This window comes from Jatropha curcas, chromosome 11, assembly GCF_041381405.1.
Source record: "Jatropha curcas cultivar XTBG-Jc1 chromosome 11, XTBG_Jcur_1.0, whole genome shotgun sequence".
Taxonomy (NCBI): domain Eukaryota; kingdom Viridiplantae; phylum Streptophyta; class Magnoliopsida; order Malpighiales; family Euphorbiaceae; genus Jatropha; species Jatropha curcas.
The window spans coordinates 2,216,769-2,238,662 of record NC_143161.1 but is presented as its reverse complement, the minus strand read 5'-3'; the positions used below and the strand labels follow the sequence as shown (position 1 = coordinate 2,238,662).

The window sequence follows — 21,894 nt, the reverse complement described above, 5'->3', positions numbered from 1 at the left end:
TGGCGAACAGGAATAAAAATTTCCCTTCTTATAAATCTACATTTTGCAAATAATTTTATCATTTTTCCAACTATAATAGTACTAGCATTACTGCTCAATAGCTACAAGCTAGCAATAATTAGTGAAGAGGTTTCCTGCTGCTTCAGGCTGTCTGCAACATGAGCAATTACTCCAGCACCAGCATTGTGAAGCCATTCATTTTTCACCTGAATTCAAAACAAAAGTCGAACTAAGAAATGAAAAGAGAAATATATCTAAATATGAAAATCAAATATATAGAGCCAATACATGTATGTTATTATGGGCAAAGAAGGGCCAAAATGCTGAATGGAAGCTAACGTCGACCTTTTTCCATCCCAGCTGCTGTAATCCATGTATCATTTCCTCTGTTAACAAACTGTAATGGTCATTACTCTTTGTTAATTCTATGATCATCAAAGCATGACTCTTATTCACATATAATCTTACCTTCCATGATTTCATGATACTCCACTGTGTTTCGCGTATTGGGTTCTTTTTGCGCTGCCTCCTTAGCTTTGACAGCTTCTGGAGGAAATTGAGGGCCTTCGGAAGAGAGTGGTGGACAATACTCAACATCTACAACATGCTTGTAACCGTCTAAAGAACGCCGAGGTGGCTGCATCTCAAGAAATATCAATGGGGCAAAAAATGTCAGCATAATATGTTTTACAAATCAAGGGTAGTCTTCAGTATTTTCACTTAGAAAAGTGCTTTCTTCAAATAAGGAACAAAATCTCACAATCAATCTTTACTATTCCACCTCCCAAATCTTTCCAGATACTATCAAATGAATTATGCAAAAGAAAATAATTGCTAATTGCTATAAAAGAAACTAATTCCAGTGGTTCAATCAATGACTTGCATGGATGAAATGGAAAGTTATAAAACGTAACATTATTGCTCTTTGCACCAGCACATGTGTTCTTACACTGCAACGCTGAACTATTTTTTTGGCTGTTACGGCTACCATAAAAACCTTCCCTTTTACTATGGATGTCATTAGGTTTTCTTTTTGTCCTACACTTCAAATATTACTAAGCTAATGATTTATCAGAATTCAATTTTTCTCGCACACGAGGATAGAAAAGAAGATCAGTTACAATCCTGGGTTGACAAATGCCTAAAAGGTAAAGATTTGCAGTGGAAACAAGAGAAAGGGGGGAGAGGTGAGAGAATAAGTTCTCTTCGTCCTATCTCAAAGTTCTAAGAATGATTAACGCCAATTTTTACTTGGAGCAATGATAATGACTTAACATCTCTATGAGGTCTCACAAACTTGCTCAATCTCTTAACCAACTCAGATTCTCCACATCAACCCAAGGAGCAATGCAGCTGAAAACTTGAAGAGCGAAGAACATACTTTGGATAATGAATCCCCAGATTCCTTAATTCTAAGAAGATTCGCCATATTGATTAATACTGATTAATACAGCCAGCTTACTTCACAAGCCCATAAAATCTTATACCTATCAAAACCCCTATAAAGCTCACAGCAATCGGGCTTGAAAACACCCAGACCATTAACCCTGGCATTTTTACCATCTTATACTATTGATCTAACATTTTGGAGTGTGATTGCTAGGCCCAAAGTCGAGGTCTTACAGTGGAATGAATTGAATACCAACTAGGTAGCTAAAGCAGTACAAGATTTTTATAAGAATTTCCAGAACATTAAACAGTAAAATATGATAAGATCTCTCTATATAATCGAGGTATATGCGAATGTCTGTGCCGCATTCACCAGATAACTAGGTAAGGATACAAATTGCAAGTCAAACAACTATAGAAATGGGAAAAGGTACAGTTGATAGTTATATCAATATGTCACCAAACTGCCAAACTAAACTGAAATTTCTGGCCTCAACTTCTGTTTATAGCCATTCACAAGAAAACAGGACACACCTTAATACCAAAGATCAAGCAACCAGCCATTTGCAGTGTTAAATATATTAAGGCTCATAAATACTGTAACAAAAATGCATGGCAACTCACATCTAGAGATGTACAAAGAATCAGTCATATCACCCCTGAGGTTCAAAATTTTATACATCGACCCAAAGGGATTAAAGTTTCAAAATTTGATAGCTGGATGCAAAGGGAAAAGTATTAAGAGGAATGATATTCAGTTTGATGACAATATTTTTCTCATCGGCACTCATTCACCCAATGATTGTTAATCAGAATAAAATGCACTGCAATACAAGAAATTGCTAATCTCACCTTGACAAGTTCCTTCTCTCTTCTTATGGAGGATGTACGCCAACCAACCATATCTAGTTAATTTTAAGGAAACTGAATAAACATAGTCAGAAAATAATAGTGCAGGGAAAATTAAATAGTTAGCTAAGACTGAAGACAAAAAGATGGCTTGCAGTGGGATACGATCATAAGATACATTTGCATACAGGATGCGACATCCAAATGCACCAAGGGCAGATCTGAAACCAATAAGAGAATTAGAGAAGGCAAAAGGACGGGCTATGTCCTAAAAATGTTATTGGCTCATGTAACCATACAAATATGTTGACTTACATAAATTTTCCATCTTCACAGTCTGATGCCATTCTTAACAGAAGAGGTGGTTTGTTAGGTTTACCATCAGTCAGGAAAAGTTGACTACCAGTTCGACCAGTAAAAATCGGAGCAATTGGTGGAGCAAGTTTCTCTAAAATGGGAATTCCCAGGAGAAATGGAAGCTGGAAAATTAAAAGAAAGAACATCATCCGTTAAATATTTAAACTGTACGAAGGTCAGATGCCATATGCATCTTTCAGCTATTATGTGATAGGTCCAACACTTCTGAAAAAACATCATGTGTAGATTAACCAAATCATAAGGTGATGCAAAGATGCCAGAGACCTCATGGCATCATGGTCAACAAACGTTAACCATGCAGAGCAATTGAAATAAAACATATATAATCATGCTTAATGAATCTTCTCTTGATCATTTAGTACCTCATTTAAAGTTTTTTCTGCCAGAAAATGCTAGCTATCACAATAAAGCAGTTAGACATGCATTGCCATCATCTCAATGATCTCATCTTATCTGCTTGTTAGCACAGTACTTCAGCATCTCAAAACAATTCAAGCATAACTTGACATCAAAATTTTCAACCTTATGCGCCAAAAAGTGAATCAGAAACTAAATCACAATGCTTAAATGGGCGATTACATACTATTTTGGTTCTATGGGTCTCCCTGCCTCTAAAGCAGCAGAGCCAGACTGTTTACAATTGAAAGTCGATGCTAACTATTGATCCTCAGAACACTGAATCCAATAGTATGCATTGTAAATACTGCTTTTTCTAACTACATATTTTTCACAAAGAAATGAATCAAGCATAATTCAGTAGATGAATTCCACTGTCCACAAGAGAATCCTCAAAAGTCAAATCTCTCTCTATCTTTCTTGCTCCAAACTAAAAGACGATCCTCATAATCCATCATTCCTTTCGATGGATCTTGAAAATACTGACCAAGCCTTCCCCATGCACACATTTTATACAACATGTAGAAAGAGGTGATGAAGACCATTGGATCATATACTTTTGCTCATTCCAGATGAACTATGCATTGACAGTGAAATGACTCATAAACTAGAAGTTACCACTTGCCAAAGTTTTGTCATAACTATAAATAGAAATAACTGCTTTCAGTGAAATGCAGCATTCAATTGGATGCATTTATCCAGAATTACAGCTGTATGGATATCATCAACAGCATTTACAGCTTTCTGATTACGCTCTTTTTAGATCACTCCTCTGTCCTATCATTGCATGCATGTCTATTTTTAATGTTAAAGTCATTATTGCATCACTGTTTACAATAACTGTAACTGTTCAGAGGAAGCTTCAAGTAGAAGGTGCCTTAATAGGTTCATAATCAATAACAAGTTGGAGAATTATTGAGGGATGACTACAACTAATGAAAATATAACTACCCTCCAAGACAAACCTGCTTTCTTCCTCTCACTCCAAGATGTGGAGTTGCCAGGGTAATAAAGTTGATTGGGTCCAACCCAGCAATTGTACCTCGTCTTGCAGCTCGCACTGCTTGTGAACTAGGCAGTGTAGAATCAGTAGTATCACTAGATTGGCCAGTACTTAAGGCAGCCTCTGAATAAAGCACAGCAATAGCATATCTTGCAAACAATCCACCGAGAGAATGGGCTAAAAAGGAAATCCTTTTCAAACTATCTTTCTTCTTTACAACTTGCATAACCTGTTCACAAAATTCACGCAAGAAAGCACAAGGAGGAGAGACATCATTGACTTTCCCATAGTCCATCCAAGGACATACAAGAAATACATCAAACCACCACAGATTAAAACTAAACATGTGCATGTGAGATTTTGAAGACTCACTTCATCTGCCAGTCGCTTTCCAGCTCCATCAACCCCAGAAAAGGTTTTAGTGTAGGTATTAGACGCACTTGCTGGAAATGTTAAAAAAAAAAAAAAAACAAAGTGAGAAATTTCTTACTGGGTACAAGCCCCCTGAAATTAGTTTGCCACTAATAAAGATACAACTGCCACCAAGAGATCAACTATTCAGAATGACTCCTTCCTCATCCTTTTGGCCATTCTATCATGTACTAGTCGACATTAACCAATTATTTGTAATCAGCACTTCTGTTGCTTTATTTTGCTGCACCTCAATCAGGTAACTTCTATTATGTACCAACTTATGCCAAGTTCAAATTTATTTTTTTTAATTTGCAGATTTGTTCTACAATACATTTGGGGAAAAAGTAGGTACAAAAATCACTGCTTAGGTAAGAGATAATGGAGCACAAGGCCGGTTAAAGAGATGAACATACCATAAATTAGAAAGTTTCTCCCGAGCCGCCTTTTCAACTCTGCTTCTACATATGTCCAGTCACTCGGGCTGCATCATGCAGAAATATCAATTCATGATCAGTTTGGAATAAAACTATAGAAGCAGAAAGAAATGATACTCTTTATTAATATCTTTTTCCAAACTCCAAATTCAAGTGTGTTCCGAATGAGATCCATCAATGGAATTGCTGGATCAATTGATTTTTGATTTTCCTTGATATTGATGTACATTTAATACATGTGGATTGTGATTAATTGATCTTATGCGAAACTGCACCTCTAGTGCATGGTATACAATGGAAATGCCCATTTTATTTTGTGTTCTTTGTATTGGTTTGGAGGTATGTTGGTATTAGTCTATCTCATTGGTCAATCAAAAGACTTCCCGTGCCAAGACCAGTTGCAAAGGAGGAAAATGGCTCCCTTGTGGACCAACCTCAAGATTCAAAACCATAAACAACAAGGTGGAAAGCAAACCCACGTGGTGACTTAGCTAACCTTTGGGCTTAAATGATCATTTCATCATTTCCTAGTTTGTAATTCAAGGGTGCATCACTCTGTTAATTGTATTTGTTTAATGTGTACCTAGCCAAGATGCCATGAACAAGGACAAGAAGATGATCAGGCTCAGTATTACTATTCACGATCGCCTTTGGTGATGCAAAATTTCCTTGGATTGTAGTGTTCATAGCTTGAGCTCTGAGGCCTTGACCTTTGCAATTACTCTTTACACCTGCAATAGATTTTCTAATGACTCCAAGCAGAATTGAGATATATACGCTGTATATTATATGGAGATAAGAATCCCAAAAAAGGGTAAAAAAAGGAGAGATATGAACTTGGCAAACTATCAAACATCATACAGCAAAAGCATGAATAAAGAGATAAAATAATGTAGCTTCATGTAACAAATCATTTTTGTGCAAGGAAAAACAAGAGTTGCTGAAACCAGGGCATCATAACAAAGATCCTTTATAACACATTAACATGTGGATTGTAAAACACTTGGCCAACAATTTTAGATATCAAGACAGCTTTGGCCAATGGCGGGGGGAGGGGGACCTGCCCCCTAGCTCCAAAATTTTTTTGAATTTTGCTTTATAAAATAGTGATTTTTCTTTTTTTGATATGGGCCCACTAACTTTTGGAAATTTTTCTTCGGAGTCTGGCTCCGCCATTGATGTTGGCTTGCATGTCATGAAATCTACATTTGCCTAGTAGAGAATATTCTTTCAAGAATTTTGCACATAATATCTATTCACTATGAATAGCACAACATAGCTAGCTCTTGTTTTGTAAACTATTGCAGCCAAAATTAATCCAGCCTGAACAATACAAGCCCAACCAATGAGGATATCACTCTACAAGGGGACTCAAAATCTAAAGTGAAGGTATTCCCTAGGGAAGTTTGCCAACTATCTCTCAAGTGAGGATTGAGAATCCTGGATTTCACTGTTTCCTACACCTGAGTTACGTTGCCAGAACAATTAGCAATGAAGACGATAGACATTTATCCTCCTTTAACCAAATTTCCCCCTATACAAAAACTCGCCTAAAGAAGAATTATAATTTTCAAAAATTTCCAGAAAAAATGCACTATAAAATTAGACATAAACGTAACTCTGATTCCAAAGCTACAAAGGTATCAAAATTTACAGACTTTCGGATTCCCATCACGTAATTTAAAAATTAAAAACAAAACAAAGAAAAAGAAAAGAAAATCCTTCTTGTTCACAAAATTCTCTCCAAAATTTTTTTTTTAAAAAAGAACAAACTACAATGCCAAGAACAAATTAATAATTCCAAAGAAGAAACTGAATTAATTACCGGAAGAGAAGTTTAGTCCTTGAGAAGAACAACAAGAACAGGAAGAAGAGGACGGTGAATATGAGGTGGAACCTGCAGCTCCTCCATAAACTCCATTTCTCAAGTTATAACTAAATTTCCGTGAATACCCACATGGAGCATGTATTAATGAAGCCGTTGCCATCTATTTATTTATAATAAAAAAAATTATAAAGCAACCGAGATAGAGTAAGATAGACACGAAATTCCCAAAATTTCGGTTTTCGATGCTATGATAATGTCAGCATCGTTACCCATAACATTTCGGCTATCTTCCGTTGATGGGATTATAATTATAGAAGCCCATTCCTAATCAAATAAAGCTGTGTATGATTGCACATCATCAATGAGTCACTTCCTAACCCCCCAATTTTATTGCAAAGAAATAATAAAAAGCTTTGAATTTTACGCAAATGCATATAAGTATAAATTTCTCAAACTGGATTGTAAAGGGACAAGTGTCAATGAGAGCAGAGACACAGAAGATGAGAGAAACGGAAGGGAAGCTACGAGACGAATTGGGATTGGGTTTGGGGTCATCAACCAATGGGAATTGAGGATTGTAAATAAAACTGGAAAGAGTCAACGAGTAAGTGGTTTATGGGTATTTTAGCCAACCAGAGAAAAAAGTTTTAATCTTTTTTTTTTTTTCTTTTTGTTTTGTTTATGTTAGGTTTAGTAGTTAGTGTGGTTAGTGGTTATACTGGTCAGTGGTCGAGTCGCGCCAAAATGGCTGTGAACTGTTACAGCAGCCCAGGTCAATAGCAATTGCAACTGTAACCTAAAATGAAATAAAGCTGGATTTCATGGATTTTTGTAAATGCTAATTCACAGGTGTTCAATATATAGACAACAGGAAACTTTTCCTTCCATAAGAATATCAGCAAATATCAATTTATTTTGTTATATATATTATAAAATTCGGGAAAAATGTATCAAATCCAATGTATCCAATGTATCAAATCCAATGTATCCAACGGATAGGTGATAAAAATCTCAACTAATTCATGCAAGTTGGAGCTATTTAATAAGTTTTATAATTAATCGTTGATAGCTAATAAAAATCTCAAAATGCTGCTAATTTCATAATTACGTCTGAGCTTTTTTCGGAGTTGACTGATTTGAATAATATTATATTTGGATTCCATTCTCTAAAAAAAAAAAATCTACAAATAAAATTTTCAAATTGATATTTTTTTTTATCATTTTATATATATAGTTATTTAAAATAATATTCATGAAAATGAACAGGTGGATTAAAATATATAAAAAAAGAAAATGTATCTCACTTCTCAAACATTAAATTTAGCTAATCCTGTGATCGTGCAATTAAGTATATATAGCTATTCATGATTAATAAATCATATTTATATATACGCCACACCTTACTAATATCTTGCACTTCCTTAATGCGTACGAGGTTAATTTTCCCTCACAGAAACAACAATATTTATTACAAGAACTCTTGAACTCAAAATCAAACTCTAAAATATATGGAGAAACTGTGTCCTGAGAAATCATCACATTATAGAGCAAGCATGAGGATTTTCATCACTGAACATGGCACTAGCCTGTTCATCAACAGCAATTGAATACGGTGGCGTTTGGTAATAGCCATAGTCCTCATTACTGTATCCATGCTTGCGGTAGTTGTAAGAGGAAGTGGAGTACTGAGTTTCATAATAGGTGAGTGCAGCTGGTTGGGTTTCTTGTTTCTGCAGATAGTAATACTGTTGGTTGAAGTTATAGTATTCAGGATTATAAGGGTACGGCCATAGCTCTGCTCTTCTTCCTGTCTTCCTTACTGCTTTAAGAACCTTCTTCTGGTCTGCCCAACCCATTACTGTCACCTTTTGCATGGCCATGTCTATGTCTATATCATCAATTCCTGTACAAACAACAAATATATAAATTTAGTTGCCATAAATTAATTAAAGTTTAAACCCTTCTCTTAAAAGAAGAGAAAGAAAAAGAAATCAATATACACACCATCTACTTTCTGAAGAGCCTTCTTGATTTTGGTCTCGCAGCCAGGACAATCCATATGCACTCTCATTTCTGTGATCTGCAACATAAGGAATATAAGCTTCATATTTATTTTGCATTTGCAATGGACACAAGCAATGAAGAAAACACGCAGTAGCTAGCAGATGACCGGAGACAGAGAGAACTAACCGTCATATTGTTGGAAGTTTATGAGAAATCTTTAAGTTTTGGTCTCTTAGATATGTGTTTGTTACGAAAATAAGGGTGTATGTATACATATGGAGATATATATATATATATATATATATATATATATCTTGGGAGGTAAGGCAAAAGAGAAAAGAGGGATAAGAAAGAATAAAATAGAAGATAGTCCCCACTGACTTTTTTGCTTTTCCCCTTTTATATTCAACTTGCTTCTAAGCGACAAAACTTGGGCCAAAGATTCGACAGAAAGTGCATAGCAGCTGCTTGCAAGTCAGATTATTAGAGGTGGTACCTTACCTTCCATGAGCTCATCATCAATGTCTACCCTTACAAGAAAAAGTAGTGTCCTTTCGTTTCACTTTCTGCTGTTGAATCTAAATTTGGGAATTGTTTACCTATGATTTTGGACGTGGTTATCTCTTTTAATGTATGTAATGATGAAAATTTCAAAAAATGAAAGATATTTTTAGTTAACTTTTTTCCCAACTCCTGAATGCTAAAAATTTATTTAATTAAAATTGAATTAGAAATTTTTACTTTTTTAATTTCTAAAAATGCTCATAGACAAATAATATTCGTTGTGTACTATTCTTTATTTGTTTTTGCTTGCTTGGAACTCTATTACATGTGGTTTTGGCAACCGCGTAGGGACGTGGTCTGACTGACGAGAGATGCATTATGTATAATTCGATTACTTAACGCGTAACAACAAGAGAATAATAAAAAAACTTAACAAACCCAACAATTAATTAATTCGAATGTATATATAGGGAGGTTGAAAGTGGTGTATTGCAAGGTAAATTACTCGAATATGACCTTACTAGAAATTAATGGCTATATATATTGATGATGGTACCAGAAAATGAACGGAAAAAGCAACATGAAATGAAATTGATATCCATCCTATTTCAATCTTAGATTGCTTAATTTCTTGGCACTTGTAATGAAGAAAGTTCTTGTTCTTTGACCTTTAATTAATGTTTTTGAATTTGATACGACTACAATTTCAAAGAGGGTATTTATAGTTTCAGTAGTTTATATATAGTGCCAAAGGGAGTGAGACTGATCGTCGAAGCAGGGATGAAATTAAATTTTAAGTATTAAAGAGAGCAACAATTAAAAAAGAAAAACTGAAAACAAAGGGTGCAATATGGATATTTCTAAAAACATATTAAATTCAAATGACAAAAGTTATAGAGAAGCCAATGTTTGTGCAGATTAGACACATACTGATGTAATTTGCGTTCCTTTCTTTTTATTTAAAAAAATGACAAAAATTAAAATTTCAAACATTTTGGAAATCAATAAAAGTATTTCTGAAAACATATATGTAAAAATAAAATTTTAAAGAAGTTAGAGGCAATGGCTCGATAGAGCCATAAGAGTAGCCTCTCTTGATTTTTGAAAACTTTCTTTAGCTCCCTCTGATTGAGAACTTGAATTTCAGCAAGTACAGGAACCGTACTAGAAAAACGGGGGCTGGAAGTTAAACTCCTCAACTGGCTCTCTTCTTGGATTTTTCTGGTAAACCAATCAATTAATTGTCCAGTCCATTGTCATAAGTAGCAATCAAAGTTTTGACGAAGAAAATTAAAATATTTTTATGCTATAAAATTAAGCAGAAGATTGAACATATTTGATGATTTTAAAATGACTTCAAGTCGTTAATAATGATTTTGGTTGACCTAAAGTAATCTCAAAGCAGTATTGTTTATTGAATTGTTTAATTATTTCCAATGGTATTAGGTTTGAGGCTGACTATCATTTTGGAGAATCTATTGATCAAATGGCAATGTCATCTAAAAATAAATTATTGATTAATTAAGTTCCATGGTTTAGAGCTGAAAAATAAAAGATTAACATGAGGGGGTAAATCATCAATATTACATGTTTTTTTTCATATAAATGTATGAATATTGCAAATTTGCAATGACCAGGCATTCAAGATCCGATTTACACAACACATGAAACAAAAAGCTTAGGTGTTTCAGTTTTGCTTGATTAGTTCAATATAAAACGTTTGGTACATCTATATTAGATGCTTATGTTTTATATGTGTAGAAACATAAGTGAAAACTTAAACTTAGACTACAACTTTGTTTAGCTTCAGAATTTGTCCCATCACAGAAACCCCACAATCAGCATATATTCATATGAGATACTGAATTGTAGGGGCCAAAAGTACTCTCATGCAGCGAAATGAGCAAAACAAGTAGTTAACTCTGTTTGTTACCTATATCTGGCAGTTCAACAATCAAGCATACCTGTAGAGATTGAATTAGAGCCCAGTTTACTTTTTGGATCCAAACGCCAGTAGTGTCATCACCCCTTCTCCTGTCTTTCTCCTTTTCACACAGGTGCCCGAGTAGAATATTTTTCTGCAGTCACAAATGGCTCAATGCAGTCTGGGACAAAATAATGCTTACTGATAACCAGATGCGTACCTCAGACAATAGAACAAAATACAAGCAGTCAAAACAGGTAAATACAAATCAATCACAAGAGATTAGAAACAATTCTTGTATAGACAGCCTGAAATTGCCACCATGAACAGGCCACCAGCCTACCACTAGTAGCTTCTTGATCTATTTCTGATTCTATATGGAATTTTTGATAATATTACATACAGTAAACTTTCTCATAGTTTTCATTAAACTTACTAATATTACCACAAGCAGAACTGTGTGTTCTGATGAGAAACAGCATCATAGCGAATGCAGATAATGTGCAGACTTGTTTTCCAAGTCATCAGCAAAAAAAAACATTTACTAATTGCATTAAACATTTAAACCAGGATAGAGGCCAGTTTAAAGCAAACCAATTCTGGAGGTTAATACAATGCTAGTCACTTTGGTTTCTCCTTTTAAATTTGTCTTACTGAGATGATTACTTGGTATAAATAAAGGCATTATCTCAGTAATTTCAATCGCACAAATTAACTTCAAAGTGAGTGATTAAAAAGAAAGTGAGAAACTAGAAACACATCAACCATGGCAGAGAAGGAAGGAGGAATTGTCAAGAAGGGTCATGAAGAGGGCTCAAACTGGCAACTTCTCTTCTTGAGGAGTTTGGACTTCCTTTGGGACTTCTACCACTAGAAGATGTGATCGAGGTTGGTTTTGTTAGGGATACGGGATAAATGTGGATCCTGCAAAAAAAGAAGGTCGAGCGCAACTTCAAGATGATCAGCAAGCTTGTCAGCTATGATAGTGAAATAACTGGTTATGTCAGCAAGAAGTTGATCAAGAAACTCAAGGGAGTAAAGGCTAAGGAGCTCATGCTTTGGCCTCCCGTTGGCGAGATAATTGTTGATAACCCGCCCACTGGTAAAATTCACTTCAAGAGCCTTGCCGGCATCACCAAAACTTTCCCAGTTGAGGCATTTGCTGCTGGCCAATAAGACACAACAAGTGATTGTTGTTGAAGGGTCCATCAGGCACCTGCAAAAGTTTTAAGTGCTTTTACATCTTAAATGTAGTTGTCCATTTGCTGCATTATATTTCCATCCATCATTTTGCAATTCCCTCATCAAGGAGTTGTTGACCAATCAAACCAGTGTTTAGAAAGAAAGACAATAAAATTCAAGATATGATGTTTTTATCACATAATATTGTTAGGCAACTTCATCTCAATTGTACTGGCTAAAGTGGACAAGATCATTAATCTTACCCATGCAAAACTCTCCCTCTCTGAATACAAAAGGATTTGATTGATTATTGATAAAAAGATTTTGAGCGTGGTAATTCTTCTAATTCCATAGCTAATTTGCTTAGTACGCCTTTTATAGAGAAATAAGGAATGAAGACTAGTGGATCAAGGAAAACGGATAAGCTATAAAGTAATGCTGATAAAAGTACAAAGTTCATAGAATAAGTGATTTTGAGAAAGTAAATGGCAAAATTCAAGCATGTAGAGAGAGATTCCATGAAACAATCAAACAGAGAACAATACCTCAAGATGAAAGGTAAAATTAGAACTTGAACATACGGGTAAGCTGCAACTTACCAGAATAACAAGAGTGTGTATATAGAATATATTTAAATATTAAATATGACAATGAACATGTCAAATTGTCATTGAACTCTTAAATAGTTGTAAGATGTACAAAAAAAAAAAAAAAAAAACAAAAAAGAAGGAAATTGATGTTTTTGTTCCTGTAAAAATATAAACAAAGTATCTTGCTCAAGAAAAAGAAGTTAAATTTTCCCTGTACCTTTACGAGTGTTCTCCAAAATTTTCTCTTCAACAATAAAGGTTCAAATAAGAATATTGAAAATGTTCAGCCTCCTTGCTGGAACCTCTCACACCATTCCAGAATTGAAAACATGCAAGTCGAGCAAAGTATTGTAGTGCCCCTTCTCAATTTCATCCTCTTTCACCTGATGAAGAAGGAGGGTCTCAATGACAAAATCTTCCCAATCAAGTCCTTTTGCCCTTGCTTTTCGTTTTCTCTTCCGAGCTTCCAGAAAGCAAAAGTCACTACCAACACCTGAATCAGCATTCCGTGGATGCATAATCCTTTCAATACGAAGCTTTGCAGCATTTATCTTTGCTCTTCTCCTCTCAACTGCCATATGGCCATTAACAAAAGAAGGAGGCATAGGATTTAATCCCACATCTTTTTCTAATATTCGTTTCAGCAAAAGCTTCTTGCTTAAATCTGATTTCCCATCCCACCATTCAGTTGGATGAAGATCATACACTCTATTCCTTTTCGTACTATTAACTCTTTCAACATTTCCAGCATATTTATCTCTTCCACCCTCATGTAAGAACTTGTCATAAGCCAAGGACAAGCACTCATGTGAAAGCTGAAGCTTATCCACATCATTGTCTCCCATGTTATTCAAGCCTTGTCTATTTCTCACCTCAAAATACCGAGAATCATCACATTCTGTGCTATCATCCTCAACCCCGTACTCAACATCCTTCCTCAAACACTGAATAATCACCTCCCCAAAATCAAATCCAATATAACCCAAACCGTCCCCCTGTCCATCAGACTTTGCCATCGACTTGATCTCCATATACCGAATCACAAATGGTGCGTTCTTCACAATATTCTTCAAGGTCACATCCTTCCCCCATGGCAATGCCTGTGCAACTTTCACAAGTGCCTCTAACAACTCCTTATACCTCAATCTACATGTAGACACTGCTGCATGCATATCCCTAGCCACCTCCTCAATTTTCACACACTCAACCCCATTCAACTCTGCCACCAACACCAGCACCGCTGCCACAATAGGCAAGGGCCTTCTCCCTGTGGTTAAAAACCACTTAATCCCACATTGTATCAAAAACACCCCTTGTTCCCGCATTCTTTCAACTTTATCACTGTCAACCCTCCCTGTATCCAACAAATTCCTCACTGCCTTCTCAAATGATGTTACTATATCAAACTCAGGCAGCTTTATATTCAAATGATCAACAACACGCCTTATCATTCTACCTAATTCATAAACATCACAACCAATCACATTACCAATTTCTGCAACAGACAAAGACTTATTATCACTTCTCACTACGATATAAGCACATGCACCTATCAAAACTGGAAACCAATCACCTTGCCCAAACTCACTTTCGGTAACTTTATCGATCATGGACTTAATTTCGCTAACTTTTTTGCCTACTAAATCCAATCTGAAGGTTATTTCATCAATAAGCTTATTTGCCTCGTAAAGTTTTTTGTCTCGGTAATTTAAGACACTACCAGTACCTGAAGTTCCCAGACGAATTAACACACCTTCTGGACCATTGATGCCGCCGGTGCGAGCCTCATAGTTATCGTATTCTTGGACGGTGCCACATGATTCGCATACCAGGTTGCCAGTGCTGTCGTCGCGGATTAGGGATCTGTGTCCGCAACTTATACAGGGCATGACGAGAGAGGTGTGCATTTATTGTGTTTGGTTACCAAGAAAATTTGTAGTTTCCGCAAAAGTTTGCCAACCTGAGAGAGAGAGTGGAATGGAGTTCAATACAAAAGAAGGACAATCCAGATGAAATTGAAATCGAGAGAATAAATAACGAATGACTGGGAAGATTTAACAGTTTCATCTAAAATTACAATAATACCCATACCCTCACCGATGCACTCTTTTCCAACTCCAAATTATGAAGATCTACTTGTTTGTTGACATATTGATTATTTAATTATTTTAATACTGTAATTAAATAGGATTAACAGTAATTAATTATTTCTCGTTTGGACTACAGGAAATAGGATTATGCTCAGGAGCTTTCTTTTGTAGCCTCAACCATGAGACTTCTTGGTTACATCAAAACTATTACTATTACGCTGCAATATCCTATAGCTGTTAAAATCTATTAACTTTCATGTTCATTCACAGCTTAGATGCTGAGTATTGATTTATTTTATTTTATTTTACAGCTGTTTCATGCAATGCAGAGGTAAATTTGCCGAAAGAGAATAATAAAAAGAAATTTAGAACTTATAATGACAGCCAATGTTCAGTCAACTTGGCATTTCTATCCACCAATAATTCCAAGGATTTCACTGCTTTCTGTTGCACCAAATACAATACAACTCTATATGAAGCATTCATCTAATCTGCTTTTATGCAGTTGAAATGCAGGATTAACCCATGTTCCACATTAGCTGTTTAATGCATAGGATGTTGCTGGGCATTCTCAGCAGTGGCAGCAATGGAAGGAATCACAAAACTCAAAACTGGCAAGTTAATATCTTTATCAGAGCAAGAGCTCGTAGATTGTGACATAGCAGGTGAGGATTATGGTTGTGACGGAGGTTTCATAGACACTGCTTTCCAATATATCCTAAAAAATGGAGGTCTCACGAGTGAGGCTAATTCTACCAAGGAGAAGATGGCATCTGCAGCAAGAAGAAGACAGCAACTTCTACGGCTAAGATAACTGGATATGAAGATGTGCCATCTAACAGTGAAAAGGCTCTCTTGCAAGCTGTGGCAAACCAACCAGTTTCTGTTGCTATTGATGCTAGTGGGTATGACTTCAGATTTTACTCTTCTGGTGTCTTTCAAGGGGACTGTACTACCTATCTAAACCATGCTGTTACTGTAATTGGGTATGGTAGTAGCAGTTATGGTACTAAGTATTGGTTGCTAAAGAATTCATGGGGCACCGGCTGGGGTGAGAATGGGTATATGAGGATGCAAAGGGAAATTAGTGCAAATGAAGGCCTCTGTGGCATTGCCATGAAAGCTTCGTATCCAACTGCTTGAAATTGAACAGGAGAAGCATAATGGCAATAAATCCTATTTGATGTGTTAGTATCAGGAAATTTATAGGCTGCAAAATGTTCTGCTATCTGTGCTCATTCTATCTTTCATGCAGTTGTATAATTTCAGCAATATGTGTTTAATATCCACGTATAAAGGTTCATTTATTTTAGCTATCAAATACCAATCTTGTAGTGTAAGCAATAAATTGCTATCAAAATTTGATATGACTTTTCTATTTTTTCAGGGCACATTGAGCAGAAAAAGAAAGGCATTATTGTCATGTGTTTGAGATCTGGTTAGACACTGATTAACACAAAAATAAGACTCTATATTAGATGAACTCTGAATTTGTTATTGTTTCTGCCTTTCAACAATGGTTGCTAGTTCAAGGACTAGTTAGATAAGAACCTTTTGACGTCATTAAACAAAACAAGAACTTTGACGAAAATGAATACTGCTTGATATTCCGTGTTGTTCATTTCATAATAAATAGACATTCAGTCACACAAAAACAAGCTAACTAGCCACTCTCCCACAACTGCATTCCCACTAGAAACCCACTATTAAAAGTGGAATATAAACACATGCCTAAAGAAACAACTTAATTACATAAATATAAACTGAAATAAAACAAATCAGACAAATTCAAGTCTTACCCCCTTTGCTCTTCCTTTTTTTATGCATGTATCTCTTGCAAACCCATATCCCAGCTGCTGCACTAGTTTTGTTATTTTCCTTCAGCTGGTGTTAGACTGTTAAGACATAGGAAAAATAAAAGAAAAAAGAAAAAACAATGCAAGAATTGATAAATTAGATATGATCTAGTATGGCATTAAAAGAGCAATTGTAATAATGAGTATAATGCAGTTACCAGAACAAACTGGCTCCAGTATCCTTGGTGAAGGTTGAATGCCTTGCACAGAGAAACCACAGGTGATCAAATTCTGAGCTCACAACAAACCCACAAATATGCAATAGAAGGATCCATTTACGGCCATCCTCAACAACTGCAAGAGAAACCACCACATATATGATTAAAATCTATGTGATTGAGCAAAACTGTAAGTTTTAGATAGACACTTGACAATATTGTAACAAGTCAAAACTGATTTGTTTCACCATATATGTGTTAACATCCAATATGCACAAGTCAAACTTATTTGTTCAACCATCAAATATGATTAAAAATTTTGATTAGAATGCTTCTAGAAATTCACAATGAATAAAAAAAACAGAGAACTTCCAAAGCAAATATTAGACAAAAGCAACTTTGTTTATCATAAATCCAACAGCAACGGCGTCTAGATTGCATTATTCATATTTTTCTGAAGAATCATAATCAGAATCAACTAATGATAAGCTTTAAGAAAATAGAATAATAATATATTATATAACTTTTATTGTTGAAAAGAGTTATGATGTTGTTAAACTCGAAAAACCCAAGATTTCAAATTAAACCCACAAAGAACCCAAATCACGAATCAAAACCAGAGTAAAAAAAACCACAGATAATAGCACTCACATATTACTGGCGAGCTTCATTGGCATCATTAGTTGAAGGAGAGGATTCAGAAGAAGAATTCTATTTCCTGAAAGAGGGCTGAAGGTTCGGGCCCTGATAATTCAACCCAGAGCGAAGAACGAGAGACCGGCCAGAATTGATGTGTCCCAAGCGTGGGAGTACCATCTGCTGTACTGCTTGATTGCGAACCTCCACTGCTCCCTTAGCGTCGCCGGGTCCGGGTTGGTCGCATCGGATGGGTTCGGTAGTGGGCCTTCTGGCCAGAGAAATTGGCGTTAGTGTTTGAGTTGGAGTTACCGTTTCTGATTTCTGAAGGAATTTTAGAATTAGGGAAGGAGGAGGAAGGTTTTGAGATGTACTGGGGTTTTGGGAATCAGCCATTATCGGTTTTTTAACAGTGACAAAATGCTCTGGTAAGATTTAACAGTTTCATCTAAAAGTACAATAATACCCATACCCTCACCGATGCACTCTTTTCCAACTCCAAATTATGAAGATCTACTTGTTTGTTGATATATTTATTATTTAATTATTTTAATACTGTAATTAAATAGGATTAACAGTAATTAATTATTTCTCGTTTGGACTACAGGAAATAGGATTATGCTCAGGAGCTTTCTTTTGTAGCCTCAACCATGAGACTTCTTGGTTACATCAAAACTATTACTATTACGCTGCAATATCCTATAGCTGTTAAAATCTATTACCTTTCATGTTCATTCACAGCTTAGATGCTGAGTATTGATTTATTTTATTTTATTTACAGCTGTTTCGTGCAATGCAGAGGTAATTTTGCCAAAAGAGAATAATAAAAAGAAATTTAGAACTTATAATGACAGCCAATGTTCAGTCAACTTGGCATTTCTATCCACCTATAATTCCAAGGATTTCACTGCTTTCTGTTGCACCAAATACAATACGACTCTATATGAAGCATTCATCTAATCTGCTTTTATGCAGTTGAAATGCAGGATTAACCCATGTTCCACAGTTGCATTGCATGCCCGCCCAGTTGAAGGAACCCAAGCGTGCTTTACAGCCCATGCACTGAAGTTTCTCTCCTACAAGGCCTTCTCCAACAAACCCTTCTTGTACTAATCAATACAAAAATCAATTTAATTAGTGTTATAAATAAAAACAATACCATTTGCAATGTATAGTAGGATAGTTACAGTTTATGGTCACCTGTTTGCATCCACTTCATGGGCTCTACAAATATGGAGGAGCATTCAGTGGTTTCCTTCTCCTGGGGGTCACCACTTCTCTTTTTCCATTTGAAGCATTGCTCTCCCTTTCCACGCTCATGGGGAACTATGTTCTCTTCTGACGCAACAATTCTTCGACATTTTTTACAGCGGTAAATAACTTGAGGTTTTGGGACAGAGTCCAAATGAGAGTTACTGACTCCTATCTCAGGCCTTGAAACAGAGTTATCCATTGTTGTCATTGCTCACAGTTGCTCAATCAGACTCATTGCTCATTTAATCAAGAACCAAACGAGAGATAAACAAAGCTATAATAGGAAACCTAACAGAATCATAAATTTGCAATTACTCATCCTTTTCGAAGTTGAGTAATTATTAAGAACTTAACCCTGCATTGTTTTACTCCCTATTAGATTTATCATAGAAACCATCAACTTTAGAAGTACGTTTTCTTCTCTCATTCAGTGCTTGAAACCCAAACCTTTTCCACCAAAAATAATTCCAACATTCTGTCATGCGGAAAATTGATCTCTTATAAATATCAAACTACTTTTCTCTGTATTGCTTTAGGAAGTGAAGCAATATACAATTTTCAGAATTCAAAGCTCTTCAACACATGAAGTACAACATAAAAATCTGTAAGGAAGTTGATGTTAATAGGCTAGAGATCTTCCAGAAATTCAGACCAGCCCCAAAACTTATAATAATTTCCAGAACTCAAATATGAAAAAGAACAAAAATATAGATAAAGCATCAAAACGGTGAAAGTAAGGGAGACTTTTATTTTTCTCAAAACTGAAAGATAAATAAACTTTGCATAATCCCTATTTTGCTGTAAAATTTGGAAAAAAAAAATTAAATAAATTTCTCTCTCGTCTCTCCCTATATATATCCCCACAGTTCACTGCGCATTTACCATTGTTTGCTGCGCGTTTACCATTGTTTGCCTCTCAAGCCTTAAGTTGAAAGATGAGTGCACAATAGTATTCTGTTAAAATTAATTGCTTTAGTAGATAAACCAAAATAATTTATGAACAAACACAATATCGCAAGAAAAGGAAACCCTAGGCACGGAAGAAGGAGAACTTGAGAGCTGGTTTTACATTAAAGTCTGAGGTTAATTCTAGGGCTATGCGATTACGGTTACTGAAGATGCAACAATAATCGGATCAAAACAAAAGACAAAAAAAATTAAAATGAGGAATAGAGAAAGTTTACCTTGATCGGAGCTCCTTCACTGGTCCAATTGCTAGGGTTTTTCTTCTGCACTATTTTAGGTAATTTGTTACAGAGGCAACAACGCCATAGTTTAAACTTACTATCTGCAATCCAAGTCTCAAACACGTCATCAAATGACGTCGGGCGTGCAAATTTTGCTTCTTCAGTTCTATGACATGTCATAAACCCTCACCCACATAAGTCAACGCAGACACGCCATCTATGATCCAAGATGTGCAACGGATCCCACGTCATCAAATGGCGCCAGGTGTCCGCGTATGCCACGTCAAGTAATAGCTGTGCGACACGCCGTCAGTGGGTCACATGGTCCCAAGTGTACAAATCTTACAACGTAAAAATTAATTCTGAAACACGTCATCAAATGTAGCCAGGCGTCCAAAGTGTGCCACATCAAAGAAATAGTTGTGCGACAGGTTATCAGTGGTTATAGGTCAAATGTTGCCAGGAGTACAAATATGACCACGTCAACGGAAATACACGCCATCAAATAATGCCAGGTGTCTTGATCTGCCATGTCACAATTTACACGTCATTCAACATATATCGACATGTCATCAAAAGGTCTAAGCTGTTCACATGATGCTGCGAAAATAAAATGATGCGTCGTAAGGGTGCAGACGTACACAATAGCCACGTCATTCAATGGTGCCAAGTGTATAGTTGTGCCACATCACCTCATACACGTCATCAATTGACACCTACTCATTTAGTTTTAAATCGACATATCATCTTATGTTGGCCAGCTGTATAAATTTCTCTACTTCAACTTCTAGACACGTCATCGTGTACTGTCTTGTCATCAGTCAGTGCTAAGTGTTCTGCGTTGCCACATCATATAGACATGCCATCAGTTTGATATTGTCATGTCAACACGAGAACTTCACCTAATTGTGCTAGGTGTACGTTAACGCCATGCCATGGTGTAACAGATCAGCGGTTATCGACCATGTCTTCTAATAAGTTAGCTGTACAAACTTGCCACATCAATATTTGTACACATCGCATTGTCTCCATGCCATCAATCACTGCCAAGTGTCTTAGCTTGCCATGTAATATACACACATCATCCGTTGGTGCCAGGTGTTTACATTCTGCCACAACTGTTTTGACACGTCATTGGATTTGATGACACATTACCAGAATGAATCCACATCATTCACTATCTACCACTTGTCTACATGATCTTTTAACACATCAGCGATTAGGGTAAACATCCGAATAAATCGTCCGCGGTCGATAAATACGTCGGCTTTAGCAAATGCCGGTGCAAATTATAACAAAGAAGCTATTTAAGAAATGAAGAGTAGAGCCGATGAATCGGTGAAGATCAACCGGTTTCCTCGAGTACCTTCTGATTTTAAGTGAAGATCAAATTTTATTTGTAAGATTAAAGAAAATTAGGTGGATTATTTTATTAAGAGAGATGATGAACTAATCATTTATGAATAAGAGAAACGAATTGTTTACGGCAGAACTGTTTTTTTGTGGCCGTTATGAAACAGTTTCGTACTCAAGCATAGGTATTGTGTCAGTTGAGCATTCATATTGCTGTGGGGGTTGGCGAATCATTTCATTTAATTTAATCATAATAATACATGTTTATTACCCGAGTCACTAATCTCAATTTGTTCAAAAACTTACAAGCTGATTAAGTTAATCCTTTAAAAATTGAATTTTTTCATTCTGATTGCACATGTGGCCAATAACTTTTATCATCCAATCAATTAAAAGTAGAGAAAATTTGATAATTTTTTTTTAAAAAAAAAGAAAGAGAAAAAAAGAGCCTAATCAACTGTGGAT

General features: G+C 35.8%; 5 protein-coding genes and 2 pseudogenes across 14 annotated transcripts; 2 read left to right on the top strand and 5 right to left on the bottom strand.

Annotated features, from left to right (window-relative positions):
• Positions 1 to 7,336, bottom strand: LOC105649662 (Hydrolase-like protein family). Of its 2 annotated transcripts, none has more exons than XM_089716564.1 (11): positions 6,689 to 7,334; positions 5,447 to 5,594; positions 4,843 to 4,910; positions 4,388 to 4,458; positions 3,978 to 4,244; positions 2,554 to 2,717; positions 2,404 to 2,459; positions 2,242 to 2,294; positions 469 to 637; positions 289 to 386; positions 1 to 206 (listed from the first exon to the last, which is right to left on the bottom strand). In XM_089716564.1, exons 1-11 carry the CDS (start codon positions 6,849 to 6,851, stop codon positions 102 to 104), a joined length of 1,362 nt encoding a protein of 453 aa, XP_089572690.1. In that variant the 5' UTR covers positions 6,852 to 7,334; the 3' UTR covers positions 1 to 101. The 2 variants fall into 2 exon arrangements, 1 of the variants encoding a protein (XP_089572690.1); XR_016318900.1 differs by having other exon boundaries at positions 188 to 206; positions 289 to 397; positions 6,689 to 7,336.
• Positions 7,337 to 7,970: 634 nt separating this feature from the next.
• LOC105649661 (heavy metal-associated isoprenylated plant protein 28) lies at positions 7,971 to 11,271 on the bottom strand. Of its 3 annotated transcripts, none has more exons than XM_089716441.1 (3): positions 11,164 to 11,271; positions 8,696 to 8,771; positions 7,971 to 8,594 (listed from the first exon to the last, which is right to left on the bottom strand). In XM_089716441.1, the coding sequence occupies exons 2-3, from the start codon at positions 8,760 to 8,762 to the stop codon at positions 8,227 to 8,229; spliced, it is 435 nt and encodes a 144-aa protein (XP_089572567.1). In that variant the 5' UTR covers positions 8,763 to 8,771; positions 11,164 to 11,271; the 3' UTR covers positions 7,971 to 8,226. The 3 variants fall into 3 exon arrangements, with proteins under 3 accessions (XP_089572567.1, XP_089572566.1, XP_089572565.1); XM_089716440.1 differs by lacking the exon at positions 11,164 to 11,271 and adding an exon at positions 8,882 to 9,028; XM_089716439.1 differs by lacking the exon at positions 11,164 to 11,271 and having other exon boundaries at positions 8,696 to 8,875.
• LOC105649659 (plant-specific TFIIB-related protein PTF2) lies at positions 10,865 to 17,791 on the bottom strand. 3 transcript variants are annotated; one of them, XR_016318853.1, is made up of 5 exons: positions 17,651 to 17,791; positions 17,000 to 17,135; positions 16,785 to 16,880; positions 13,113 to 14,855; positions 10,865 to 12,339 (listed from the first exon to the last, which is right to left on the bottom strand). XR_016318853.1 is itself a non-coding variant. In XM_089716438.1 (4 exons), exon 4 carries the CDS (start codon positions 14,800 to 14,802, stop codon positions 13,201 to 13,203), a length of 1,602 nt encoding a protein of 533 aa, XP_089572564.1. In that variant the 5' UTR covers positions 14,803 to 14,855; positions 16,785 to 16,880; positions 17,000 to 17,135; positions 17,651 to 17,791; the 3' UTR covers positions 12,925 to 13,200. The 3 variants fall into 3 exon arrangements, 1 of the variants encoding a protein (XP_089572564.1); XR_016318854.1 differs by having other exon boundaries at positions 10,865 to 11,277; XM_089716438.1 differs by lacking the exon at positions 10,865 to 12,339 and having other exon boundaries at positions 12,925 to 14,855.
• Positions 11,890 to 12,299, top strand: LOC149492335 (uncharacterized; annotated as a pseudogene).
• LOC119370548 (senescence-specific cysteine protease SAG12-like) lies at positions 15,304 to 16,128 on the top strand. The gene is given in 3 exon segments (XM_037638885.2): positions 15,304 to 15,316; positions 15,540 to 15,734; positions 15,737 to 16,128. Coding segments are annotated over 3 exon segments (600 nt in total).
• On the bottom strand, positions 17,654 to 18,031 carry LOC149492334 (uncharacterized; annotated as a pseudogene).
• Positions 18,032 to 18,440: 409 nt separating this feature from the next.
• On the bottom strand, positions 18,441 to 20,213 carry LOC105649660 (putative inactive dual specificity protein phosphatase-like At4g18593). Of its 5 annotated transcripts, none has more exons than XM_089716442.1 (4): positions 20,074 to 20,213; positions 19,772 to 19,843; positions 18,836 to 19,491; positions 18,441 to 18,744 (listed from the first exon to the last, which is right to left on the bottom strand). In XM_089716442.1, exons 3-4 carry the CDS (start codon positions 19,095 to 19,097, stop codon positions 18,575 to 18,577), a joined length of 432 nt encoding a protein of 143 aa, XP_089572568.1. In that variant the 5' UTR covers positions 19,098 to 19,491; positions 19,772 to 19,843; positions 20,074 to 20,213; the 3' UTR covers positions 18,441 to 18,574. The 5 variants fall into 5 exon arrangements, with proteins under 5 accessions (XP_089572568.1, XP_089572570.1, XP_089572572.1 ...); XM_089716444.1 differs by having other exon boundaries at positions 18,836 to 19,364; XM_089716446.1 differs by lacking the exon at positions 19,772 to 19,843 and having other exon boundaries at positions 18,836 to 19,177; positions 20,074 to 20,210.
• Positions 20,214 to 21,894: the final 1,681 nt, after the last annotated feature.